The sequence below is a fragment of the Sarcophilus harrisii genome, chromosome 2 (genome assembly GCF_902635505.1).
Source record: "Sarcophilus harrisii chromosome 2, mSarHar1.11, whole genome shotgun sequence".
In the NCBI taxonomy this organism is placed as follows: Eukaryota; Metazoa; Chordata; class Mammalia; order Dasyuromorphia; family Dasyuridae; genus Sarcophilus; species Sarcophilus harrisii.
In genome coordinates, this window is record NC_045427.1 from 307,144,993 (window position 1) to 307,158,642 (window position 13,650).

The 13,650-nt window shown below is 37.9% G+C and overlaps 1 protein-coding gene across 5 annotated transcripts in view; it reads right to left on the bottom strand.

Moving 5' to 3' along the window:
* Positions 1-13,650, bottom strand: part of DNAL1 (dynein axonemal light chain 1) — a 63,624-nt gene that overhangs the window by 40,341 nt on the left and 9,633 nt on the right. For 4 of the 5 annotated variants that reach the window (XR_004232006.1, XR_004232005.1, XM_012548128.3 and 1 more), the window contains exons 1-2: positions 7,441-7,571; positions 2,240-2,278 (exon numbers count right to left, since the gene is read on the bottom strand). Coding sequence is in view for 3 of the 5 variants with exons in the window: in XM_012548128.3 (XP_012403582.1) it covers positions 2,240-2,278; positions 7,441-7,443 (42 nt within the window). In the remaining 2 variants the exon portion in view is untranslated. Of the gene's footprint in view, positions 1-2,239; positions 2,279-7,440; positions 7,572-13,368; positions 13,462-13,650 lie in introns of those variants that run through there. The other variant, XM_031952553.1, reaches the window with a different exon arrangement.

Sequence of the window (13,650 nt, forward strand, 5' to 3'; positions counted from 1 at the left end):
ATGAAGACAAAGTATTAATTATTTTAAATGTGCTAAGAGCACAGAATGGATATGATTTGTATGTTTAAATCACTCTTGCTAAAACATATATACTATGTAAATTTTTAAAAATTTAATATAGAATTCATACTTTTTTATCATAGTTTTCAGAGAGTCCAGTGATCACTAAATTCTCTTTGTATCCCAGGTGAGTTGCTTTCAGTATCAAAAATATTAACTCTACAATTTAAAAAAAAATTTTTAATTTGGTACAGATATTTCTTGTTGCCTCAAAGAGTCAGTGATTTCTGTTTGATCTATTATAATCTTAAGGGATTTCATTTCTTGGGTAAGATTTACCACTTCTAAACCACTTATTCTCCTTTTAATTCTTTGTTCCAAGTTTTTTATTTCATTTTTATCTCTTGCTTCATTCCTTTTAGGAAATAATATCGTTCTTATGGAGAATTCATTTTTTTCCTTTGAGTCTTTGCTTAAGGTTAATGCCAAATATCTCCAACTAGGCTGGATTTAAAATTATCTTGGAATTTATTATAATCCTTTTATAGTAGTATATAATCTCTTTTCCAGTTTTAGTTCCTCAATCAGGACTTTGTGACAGTTTAAGGGTCTGCTTCCCATATGCTTTTTCAGGAAGGTGGTTGGTCCGACCTGGTCTTGACCTGGGTTTCTATACTGACCTTTAATCCAGGGTGTCCCAGTCTGAGTCCTGCTTGAACTGGAGGCTCCCCACCTTGTTCACTGCTACTCATGGTCACTTTCCAGGTCTACACTATAGCTTTCTAACCACATGGGGCTTTCTCAGGAGAGTCCTCCATTCTAGTCCCTTCCAGGTACTGAGCCATGTAGACCTCATATATCTCTGTATGATCTCAGGTATGGTGGAAAGCTACTGACTTGTTTGCCCGTATAAAGGCACAGGCTTTTCTAGTGGAGCCCCTTTCCTCTGGGGGGACCTCTTGAATTGTAGCTGATATTTGTGCAATTCTGAGTTAAAAGAAATTACTTAATAATTTCTTGATTATTATTCAATTTGATGCTATTTAAAATTTTTGCTGGAATAGGAATATGGGAACTGAGTTTCCCACCACCGTTTAGGCAGCCATCTTGTCCAGAAGTACAATTTAAATTACAAAGTATTCCCAAGTCCTTCCTTTACTAAAACCTCTGGAGGTTGATACTGGAAATATTACAACTTATATACTGGTATTATAACAAATCAGAACCTTACAATGCAAAATAATGCAAAGTTTTCCTTGAATAACAACCAGACAGAAATGAATAAAAAAATTAAATAAATTAGTAAAACTAGTAAGGAGCTTTAGAAAGTAAACAAGAATTGAAATATTTCATTATTTTATCCAATGTAATCTGTCTTTTGTCAGGACCTACAATTCTGGAAAAACACTGATTACAAGAGTTGTAAGAGTTTATGTGAAGACAGAACTAATAAGAATTGGCTACTGAATAAATGAAAGGGTGAAGGAGAAGGAAGTAAAGAGTGAAGTAAAGAGTAAAGAGGAAGTAAAGAAATGACCCCAAAATTGTGAACCTGGATGACTGGAAGAACCCTTAGCAGAAATAAGAAAGTTAGGGAGAGATAGTTTATAAGGTAATGATAATGAATTCTGTTTTGAACATGTTGAGTCTGAGGTGCCGATGGGCCATGTAGGTGGACACACGTGTCCATCAGGCAGTTGGTAATGTGAGACTAGAGGCCGGTGGATGGATAAGGCTGGATAAGCAGATCTGGAAGTCACTTATTTAGAAATGACAGCTGAAACTATGGGACTTAATAACTTCACTAAGAGCAAGTGTATAGTGAGAGATGATGACTTAAAAAAAGTTAACAAGCCAGTAATGTCACACAAACAAAAAGGAGAACATATACAGAGGATGTAGTCATCATCAGTGTGAAAAGCTGCAGAAAGGTCAGAAAGGATAAAGTAAAAGAAAAATTCAATGGATTTGACAAATAGATCACTGGTAGAGAATAGTATCAATTGAAAAGGATTGGAAACTAGATATTAGGAACTGAAATGTGAATAGGGAGTGAAAAAATAGAGACACTGAGTGTAAATTTTTTTCTAGCTGAATGGAAGCTTATTGAAAGATTATTAATCACTCATAATTACACTGACCAAATAATTACATTCTTAAAGGTTAGTTTATAGGTTCCAAATTTCTAGTAGTCAAAAAGTATATTGTATATAATTTTTGAAAGAGCTCATATACTTACCCATCTGGCTAAGGCTTCTTTAATTGTTGTTGCTTTTGCCTAAAAAAGGAAATTTAAAGTAAGATGTTTTTATTGGTTTCATTTTGTCTAAGCTAATTTGTGATAACTTTAAAAAAAATCAACTTTTTAAAATCCCATTAAAAATATTAACTTATTTTCAGTACTACACATTGATAGTGAGCTATTTACATTTTCTGAAGAGATATCAGGGTGCTTCACTTAAGGATGTTGAAAAAAATGGTCAGGAATTCAGGGTCATAAGTGTTGAACACCATATGTATAAGAAATTTATGACAGAGCAAGTACAGATTTATATACTACCTTGGTTTTTATTGAAATTTGTTTTAAGAACAAATTCTAAAAATGCAAATTCAGCTATTTAGTTAGGCTTCTTAATCTTTAAAAAATGGTGGATACCCACTGATTTTTAAAAATGAAATTTTTAAAATGGCTGTTGTTCAGTTGTTTCAACCATGGTGACTTTGGAGTTTTTTTTGTTTGTTTGTTTGTTTTTGGCATAATTCCAAAGTGGTTTGCAACTTCCTTTTTCAGCTCATTTTTATAGATGAAGAACTAAGGCAAACTTGCCTAGGGTCACACAGCTAGTAAGTGTCTTGAAGCCAGATCTGAACTCAGGAAAAAAGAGATTTCTTGACTGCAAGCCCAGCACACTGTCTACTGTACTACTTTACTGTCCCAGTTTTTAAATAGAGGAGCTCCAAATTTTAAACTCCCTCTATTCTGTTTCCTGAAGTAAAACAAAGAAAATTAAGCCAGACAGAAGATGTAATTTTAAAACATTTCACACTACAATATGAGTATATAATGTTTTTAATTGAATGAATGCTTTGAATCATTATTTGGATATGTGATTAATCTATCTACAAATACTAAATGAACGATTTTTCTATGTAGCACCCATACACACTTCCATAGTTTTTAAGTCATATTTAAAATCATTCTTTTCATTTAAGTGAATTCATTATATATGAACTGACCTTTCCCAAAGTCAAGAGGAGATAATTATATAGTTTATATCAAAGGATCTAAATCAACACTAGCCTAGAACTTTTTCATAAATATCAGATCATCATATGCAAGCCGTATGTACTTGAGTGTGATAAAGCTAATTTTATGCAATATTATAGCATAGAAACTGAGTCATAAGGGATTTGAGAAGTCATCTAATTCAACTGAACAGAAATTCCCTCTATGATATACCCAACAAATAGTTATCAACTTTATAACAGAAGACCTCCAACCTACTTTTAGACTCTAATTTTAGGAACTAATTTAGCTCTAATTTTAAGAAAACAATTTTTTTGTGTTTATCCTGAGCTGAAATTTTTCATTGTTCTCTTCTTGTTCCTAGTGCAGTTCTCTTGGGCCAAAGAGAATAAGTCTAATCTATTTCCTACGTGACCGTGCTTAAAACATTTGAAGGCAGCCATCATGCCAGGGCTAAATACCTCCTTCTTCACCATTCTGGTGGCCTCTTCCGGATACAGATTATCAAATGTCCTTCCTAAAATGTGGTACCCAGAACTAAACACAAAACTCTTGTTGTTAGAGCAGGGCAAAGTACAATGGGACTATCATCTTCCCTGGTCCAAACACTATTCCTCTCTTAAAGTAGCCCTAAGAGTGAACTCGTTTTTACAGTGTTGACTGATACCCAGTGTGTGGTACACTTAGATTTTCAGAAATTTCCATACAAACTGTTGCTAGGCATACCTTCCTTATCCTCTATTTGTACAGTTTGATTTTTGAGCTCAAGCACATGGCTTGCCATTTATCCCCGTTACATTCCATCTTATTAGATTCAACCCAGTGTTCTAGTCTTCGGATATGTCATTGGCCCTGAGGCTCCTATCTTTCCCTTGTTAGCTAACCTTCCCACTGTCATATGTGTAAATGTTAAGTATGCCATCTATGTCTCTATCCAAGTCACTGATAAAAATGTTAAAACACTAAAAGGTCAAAGGCAGGTCCCACTTGCTGAAAACCTCCCTTCAAGCTTTATAAACTATGAGTACTTAATAAATGCCTGTTAAATTGCATTGATCCATACTTTGTGAGGGGGGCAAATGTTTTCCGTTATTTCATTGGTGTAGGAAATGCCTCCATTGGTACAGATCAGTAATTCATCCATAACTTAAATATTGGTTGCCTTAGATGAAAAAAAAACTTTCTAGACCAGACTTTAATTCAATATTTTAAAAATGTCTACTTTGTATTTCATTTAGCTTATAGTTTGGTATGGAAATAGGGTATATAGCTAAGAATCATAATCATCATGATCCCTCATCAGAGGGATATAAAACAAGGCACCATTTACTTTGCATTTAGTCTGTATATACTATGTATGTACACCCTGTATCCCCTGATAGAATCTAAGCTGCTTGAGGACAGGGACTGTCTTTGCATCTCACAGTATCTGGCATATATTATGTAAATCTATAAAATGAGAAGAGTAACTAGATGATATCTAAAGTTTCCTTCAACTCTAAAATCTTCTTATGCTTGAAAAGTGGAGTTGGATGTCAGAAAGGATAGAGGAAACTGAAATTAACTTAAAGCTCTTATTAGTTCAAATTTGACTTAGTCCCATAAGTCATGTCACTATTAAGATATATACTTTAGTTTAATTAAATCAATATTGTGTACAAATGCTAAATTAACTTTCATGTTTGAACTTCAGTACATGCAAATTTTGTCTTTCAAGTTAAAACTAGATAATTTTATACTTAAAGCAAGTCAACATTTTATTTAGGTAAATTAATCTCAATACTGATGTTGTTTAAAAAGTCTTGAATAAAGTTTCTCTAATTAGTTTTCACATATAAGATTATTTCATCAAACAATTCATAATTTTGCCACGCATTTTTCTAATACCTTATACATTAATTGGTCAATCAACATTTGTTGAATGCATGTTAAACTTTGTTTTATTTTTAAGTCAAAATATATATCATTCTAACTGTGCATGAGATTAACATTACCTTCAAAAATGATAGCTAAGAATTTTAGTTATTTTAATGTCTGGTCATTGCCTCCCAAAAACTGACCAGACTAACACCTACCAAATAAAAAGGCTGTGAATAACTTCTGTGAATAAATAAATTTCACTTACACTTTAAAGAGAAAAACTTAGAATGAATGACAACAAACAACAAAAAGATGTACAGCATTATTGGTACTTTCCCCACAAACTTAAAATTCATACATTTTTAACGCCTCCAACCAGGAGGTTGCATGGATGAAATGGGATTGGATTTGGGATTCTGCGGGATTTCACTGGTACCTGGATGTGCTGGTTGTTGTTTAAATTTTATACTACACTTTGTGACCTCATTTGGAGTATTCTTGGCAAAGATAACTGGAGAAGTTTGTCATTTCCTTCTCCAGCTTATTTTATAGATAAGGAAACTGAGACAAACAGGGTTAAGAGACTTGCCCAAGGGACGCACAGCTAACACCTGCCTGAGTTCACCCTCACCCTTGCAATCCTATCCACCCTCCTAGGTGGCTGAGGAGGTCTCAACCAGACCCACCTACGAAAAATTCCAGCCCACTCATCCATTGCCCATATAGGCTGAATAGCAATCATCCTACAAATTAACCCCACTCTCACCATCCCAACCCTTACTATTTATGTCATAGCCACTCTGAATTCAGAACCTGCAGACTCCAGGGCACTTTATCCACTGGACCACTCAGCTGCCTGGGTGTGCTCAAGTCACCTCCAGCTTCTTAGAGCCAAATGTTAAATTTTCAGAGACAGGGGTGTGTTAGAGGCGGATTTAATCGCTGAGAAGATTGTTAAATGTTTCCTGCCAGTATTCCTACCTTGGAAATAAGCAAATTACAAAGTAGGGGGTGATTTAATCTTTCATTGATTGTCTAAACTGAATAAAGCGATGAAGAAAATGTTCATGCAAATACAATTTTTAGGGGAGGGGAAGCTAGAACATTTACCAGCACACCTGAAACTCCCTCAACCAGCCCAGGTTAACATTTATTTTCTCCCTAACTTACAGCCTTGGAGAGCTGTCCGGAGGCAATGAGAGCTTAAATGATTTCCCAGGGCCACAACACAGCACCAGAATCCAGGCTTCGGGAGTGACCCAGCCAGTACTCTGCCCACAAGCCAAGTACTTCTTCACTTTCTGGTTTTACTGATTGCTGTCTTCTTCGGTTTTGCTAGTATGAAGTCTGTCTAGTAGTTCAAAAGGCATCACTTGCTCGAACCTGTTAATTAACTTCCATGACTCACACCCGAGCCAGATAAAAAAAATTTCTTTGGCTAAAATGTATAACTACCGTCCAGAACCTTTTAAGCTTTTAGCTCTGACCGCGTAATTGCAGCAGGAATAGGGAGGGAGGCTCATTTACGGAAAGAGCGGTCATCGCTCTTCTCGCCGCGGGCTCCCTCGCCCTTCCCACCCAGCCAGCCCTTGGCACCGTTGCTGCTTATTCGAGCGCTGAAATTTCCAGAAGAGAACAACTAGCTAACCGCGCCTACTAATAAGCAACAGTCGCGGAGGATGAGCACTTACTGTCCTAAATTTTCTCTGTGGCCGCAACACCGCGCCAACCAGTCAGTACCTATTCTCTTTGGAGAAGCCGGGGTGAGTTTGCGAGGCTGTAAATAAGCAGAACGGCTCGCTGGGGCTCTTGGGTTACCTTGAGGCGGTCAGTGCCCTGTTACTAGGCGAACCAGGGCTCCGCACGGCAGCTGAGACAGACGCAGGCGGCTTTGCAGCAGTGCCGCCCACTGATGGTTCTCACCGTTAATTAGAGATAACAAGTGTGCATTCCCTGCTGCGCCAATCACGTCGGATCCCTCCCCGTCTCTCCGGGGAAGGGCATTCCTCCAGTGCAAGAGGCTGCCTTCCCCTTCTTCTCCGCACCTCCCCTTCGCTCCGTCCCGCTTCTACCCCCGCTCCTTCCTGCGCTCCCCCAGCCCTTGCAAGCCGCAGCCATCCGCCCCAGGCCCCCCCCCCCCCCCCCCCCCCCCCCCCCCCCCCCCCCCCCCCCCCCCCCCCCCCCCCCCCCCCCCCACAGACCCTGCCCTCCCCTTCGTCTCCGACTCCCTGCCCGAGGAATGGTCCTCTACGCTTCTCGCCCACACTTCCCCGCCTCCGCCCCCCGCTCCCCCAACCCCAAGTTAGCCTCCCCAAACCCTGGAGGATACTCACCATTACGCTCCGTTGCTACTGTCACTGCGGCGGTTGCTAGGGCCCAGCTTGGGCCTGGGCGCATGCGTACTTCCCGGAGGTACACACAGACGCGCGCGCGGGCAGCAGCACCACCTTCGCTCTCGGGCGCGCGCGTAGGGCGAGAGGCATTGTGGGATGACTAAAAGGGTCGACTGAATCCTTCCGCTCCGGGCAGCCGGCTGGAAGGAGGCGGGGGAGGTGGAGGGAGGGGGGAGAGGGGGAAGCGGGGGATGTGGCTCTCTATGGTTCTGACGGCCGAACGAGCTGCACTAAGGAGCGCACAACTGTTTCTGGGAAGGCTGGCGAGAGAACTGCGGTAATTCTCTGCAGTTGCTTCCGCTCCGGGCTGCCGCGGGGAATTAGCAGGTGGAGAAGAGTGCTACTGATGCCCTTCGCGTATGCATTTGCTCCTCATAAGTAAATGGATATCTATCTAACCAAGTTTGTCCAAAAGGCCCCCCCCAAAAAAAAAACGTCAGAAAAGAGTAAAAGATCGGAGACTCAAAAGTGGGGGTGGGGAACAGGATACATATAAGAAACATTGTATATGTACCTATCGGGTAGTCACTTTCTCTAGTTTGTCTGACACTTCGGCGCCCTGATTTTTTAATAAATGCTAACTGAGTGAATGTACATACTGGGATGGAGGCCTAGTGAACTAGAGCACAGCATGGGCCCAGATGGGTAAAGTATCTGGTAATTTAAAGATAAAAATTATTAACGATAGGAGGATTCTCTATCCTTGAGTTCATACATTTGATAAGGGGAAAATGACATCTTTGTGTTCAACTACAGTTTGGTTTCTGTGTATTTTATGTTATGAATTCACGTTTTATGTATTTAAAAGTCTCATTTTGAATAGGGGTCCATAGGCACCACTAAGAGGGCAAAAGGGATTAGAAATTGAGAAAAGGATTCTTGTTGAGGCACAGTTGGGACAGTTTGTGCAAAGGCAGGGTGGCTAGAAGTAAAACAACTGGAGAACAGTAAAACTAGGTCAGTTTGACATGAAAAGTGCATGGAGGAGTAATAGAAAGGAAGGCTGGAGCCAGATTCTGGAGGACTTTGAATGCTAAACGGAGGAGTTTGGAATTATACTCTGGAGTCAAGCAGCAGTCACCGAAGCTTCTTGAGCAATAATGACATGGTCAGCAAACCTGTGTTTGAGATTAATTTGGAAGCTGTTGTGAGGAAAGGATTGAGAAATGAGAATAGGACTTTTGGAAAAGGGGAGTAGAACCTACTATGTGTCAGGCACGGTGCTCATCCCTGTGTACAAATAGAATCCCATTTGATTGTCAAAACATTTCTGTCAGGTTGGTGCTATTATTCGACCTATTTTACAGTTGAAGATCAGATTTTCTGACTCCAGCCCCAGGACTCTATCTGCCCTTCTGCTAGCTACTTCATTCACTGTGTCACTGGCTGCCCTTTGAAAGCACAAAGATTAAGTATGAGACCATTACAATAGATGAAATGAGAGATGATGAAGTCCTCAACAAAGGGTGGTGGCAATGTGAGTGGAAGGGAAATAGATGAGACACTGAGATTATGTGGAGGCAGAATGAACAAGACAGTAACAAACCAGAGCTGGGGTATAAAGAGCTGAAAATGGTACTAGGGCTGAAGGATAATGGAGTCCTCAACAGTTTGGGGGTGGGTTGTGTTCTGTTTTCTACTTGTTAATTTCAAAGTATAACTGGGATGCCCAGGTGATGTCTGCAGGCATTTGGTAACATGAGACTGGAGCTCAGTACACTTGTAAGGGCTGTATACAGAGATTTGAGAGTCAGATATCTGCTTGGAGATAATAATTAAGCCCATGGGAGTGGATGAGATCGCTGAGTATACCAAGGAGTAGAGAGGGTCTGGACCTGTGAGCCCAGAATGATACCCATGATTATGGGGAAGAACACAGATGGTGCTTAGCAAATGAGACTGAGAAGGGGTGAAACACCAAGAGGGAGGGAGTAGTTTGCAGCAATAATAATAGTAGCTAGCACTCCAAATTAAATATGTTTAATTCATTTAAGCCTTACAACTCTGTGATATAAGTACTATCATCACCCCCATTTTACAAATGAAGAAACTGAGGTACAGTAAGTAATTTGCTCAGAGTCACACAGCCAGTAAGTATATGAGGTAAGGCCCAGTTGTTTCTGAAGCAAGTCCCATGCTCTAAGCACTGCTCGACCTAACTGCTTCTTACAGTTTTTCCTCATATATGTTAAGCTGAAACTTTCCTGCAGTTTACATTCCTTTAAAAGTTAAATAGAACTAATCTTCTGCTTTCATATAATTCTTCAATTACTTGAAGCCAGCTATTATGTCACTCCTCAATCTTTTCTTTAGGCTAAATATTTTCAGTTCCCATCACAATGCATACTGCACATTTTCTTTTATCTACATGTAGTAATAAAGAACTTACTAGATTTAGATTTAGGAGGCTTGCATTAGAATCCCAGCTATAACACTTAGCACTGCCTCACTTTAGCTCTCTGTCTTAGTTTCCTTATCTGTACAAAATAATTCTTATCTGTATTAGCTATCATTTAGGGTTATGAAGAAAGTACTTTGGAAGCAGGGTTGTCCTGATAAATGTTTAAAATCAGTTTCAGGGGCAGTAAGGAATGTATGTAGGATACATTTTTAAGTTTAATCAACATTAACATTTTCCTTTTCACTTTTTAAAAGTCTAGATCATAATAAATCAAGCCCTGATTTGTAATGTTCACCAATTTCTGCAATGTGAATGCTCATTCCAAAAATTTAACAATCAGCTCTCCAGAGGTGCTTCCAGTACATACTACTGTTTGCTAACCACAAAACACTATATAAAATGATTTGTTTTATTATTCAAACAATCTTATTCATCCAAGAAGAACTGTTAGAATTCTTCCTTTCCCGAAAAACATTCTTCCACCGTTTTATGGTTCTATTTATATCAGGAAATTAATTCTCAAGCAAATCTTCTAAACCGTGTAACATGTTCATGTAATTGAATAATATTTTTAACTGCACTATGGCAAGATCATTGGAATAGGAGTAAAGAGATTTGAGTTCTAGTTCCAGTTCACCCACAAGCAGATAGTATGAGCCTGGACAAATCATTTCAATTCTGAGACTCAGTTTCATTATATGTTAAAGGAAGGGATTTGGGTTAAATAACTCTTTAAATTCTTCATGCTAACTTTCTATGATTCTAGGTTGTCATTTGTTCACAAAATAATGTTATCTTAAGGCTCAGAAACGAATGTTGTTATCTTATTTTTAAGATCTCATTTTACTGTTATCTATTCTTTTCTCATTTGGTACCACAAAGGCTTGTATACAAGCTAAAAGTAATGACTGACCACAAGTAAACTATATAAACTCAGCATATGTTCTTCAGAAATTTATTTGTGTTTGAAAATTAATTTAACAATATTCTGTACACACATTTTAGAGAAACATTTCTGATTTCAAAATTTAAGAACATTTATAAAAAAAAAAAAAGTGATGCTGTGTTCTTTACACCCTTAATATAAACAAATAATTCCACAACATGAAGCTAGATATTCTTGTGTCTTTTTTAAACACCCTAACAAATAAAATTTAAAGTCAAACAGCTCTATTTCTACCTAAAACAACCTTAAAAAAGGAAAATCAGTAGAGTGTAGCAAAGATTTACAATCCTAAAATAGTCAAAATAATTTAAAAGGATTTCACAAATCAGAAAATTCAGAAAAAAAAAAATCTATCCATAGGAAACTTTGAAATACTGCACAAAATAGTGTCCTATGATTGAAAACAGATACAAACAGTGAGAAAAATGATAAATATAAATAAATACAATTTTTAAGTAAGTGCATAGTTTGGATGAGAGGGGAGGTATTTATGAGGTGTAATGGCCTGATTAGAGAAAAAATACTGTTTTGACATACTTTATTTAAAACACACACAACTGAAAAACCTAGCTGTGTGACTAATACCCCTTTTTCAGGATACTTAAAACAGTCAAATTCATTCAAATTAAATTAGAATTAACAGTACATCAAAGTTCAAATGGCAACCTCAGATCATGGCTCTTAGATTTTCAAAGGCACATTTTCCTTTACTGTTGTTTTAGAAAAGAGATTTCAAAAAAATCTGACTTGCCACGTTTCTATTTCTTACATGAATGTAAGAAAGGGCAGTAACTACTCAATCTGCTGAGGTTTCGTTCTCTAATATTAAACATTTTGAAGTGTGGCTTTACTTAAGTAATAATGTTATAAAATGCATTATAGCAATGACTCATACTGGGGATTTAGGGGTAGTTCAACTCACAGTCACAAATCCTCCCATCCCCTCCTCCCAATGAAATGTGTGGACATCAGGGAAAGGAGCCTAAATGAAAACAAAACCAAAGACTTAATTTCCTCCAACCCAAAGCATCAATTCTCCAAAACAAACAAACAAACAAACAAAAAAAAAAAAACATAGGATCAATGGTGATTTAAAAGCAAATCCTTTCTCCACCAATAAATTTAATTTTAAATGTTGGGAGTTACAGGAAGAAAGATTCTGAACCATTAGAAAAGAACAATTTCTGTACTGAAATTGTTTATTTTGGAGGATAATCTAAATTCAATAAACTTTTGAAATTCAAATACATATTAATAAAGACAGAAATGGAGAAGAAAGATGCAATGAATACCGAGACCTATTCTCAGTACTGGACTGCTGTTTGCTGGAGAGACACTTAGATTTTCTAAGTACTTTTTTTAAGATTTGTTGAAATCTTTGCTGATCCTTAAAAAAGTGGGTTCCACAAAACCTAAGGTCAGTGCAGCTGATCTTACAGCTTTATGTTGACATTTACATTGCCAAAGTAAAGTTCTTTATCAAAAATCCAATGCCATGTATTCAATAATAAGATCACATTCAAGTACGTACTCTGGTCAAGAAATTTTTTACAAATATTTCTGTGGCAGATACAGAAGAATATTTTTCTGAGTAAAAAAGAAAATGGAAAAATAGAAAATAGATAAGCCACTGGTGTACAAATTGATTTTTAATGCCCAAAGGGGCCATGATGAAAACTATTTTTGCTCTTTCATTTAATAATCATCTCTCCCTTTGTAATTGAAGCCTCTATCTTCCTCTAGATAAGCCAAATTAAAACCTTATTCAATAGATAGCTTAAGAATAACAGGCTCTGGTAAACACAAAATTGAAATACTTCTGACCCTTCAATCAGTTTCCTTGAACTGCTACCAAAAAAAATAAATAAATACAATTTCCTTAGTAATTTTACATCCCCCCAAAAAACATGTAGATGAATATGAGACCTTAATTTTCATTTTACAAAGCCATACAGATTCAGGCCTTTAACTTCCTTTGAAATCAATTTGTTGCACTGTTTGGGATTCACTTCAACCTAACTTTATGTTTTTATACTTTTCACTCTAGATGCATCTTCAAAAATTCTAAGATCTTCTTCCAAGATTCCTCCTGAGCAATAGCATGAGCTCTGCACTGACCCCCACCCAGAATAGGGACCCCTAGCCACCGATCCAAGGCAACTGGAAAAAAGGGGCTATTGGGTGGATCAATTCGATGACCTGCATTAGGGTAACTCAGAAGAGTGTAATTTTTTTTTCCATGCTCTTCTAAGCGCTTGATTGCCAAGTCAGCATACAAAGAGCTATTCCACTGTTTGTCATCCTCTCCAACCACAAAAAGGAAATGAGAGTTAGCCTTTTCTATGGGGATAAGGCTGTCTCCATAAGCAGGATCCAAGGGGTCTACAAGGGCTTCTTTAACATCATATACTCCTGAGGAAGTGACAGTGATTTTATCCAGGTCAAAGGGAAGCCCTGGAAGGATTACTTGGCCACATTGAAGAGTGGTGCCCGTGTTGGAGATGCACCCATTAATACTGACCACAGCAGCCACATCGGGGAGGAAGGTGGCCATTGAGAAGGCCAGTTCTGCTCCTTTGCCTGATCCAATCACTCCAATTTTGGGACCTTTCACCTTTAAAGAGAAAGAGAAAAAGGGAAAGAGACATAGAGAAGGGGTGGGGGGAGAAAGGAACAAATGTTAATGAATTACAAAGACTACTGTGTATTTATCTTTACTGACTTGCTTAGCCACTGATTTATTATTCACACAGCACACATTTATTTTCCTATTTGTGATTAGTGTTTTCTTCTGCCATACCAC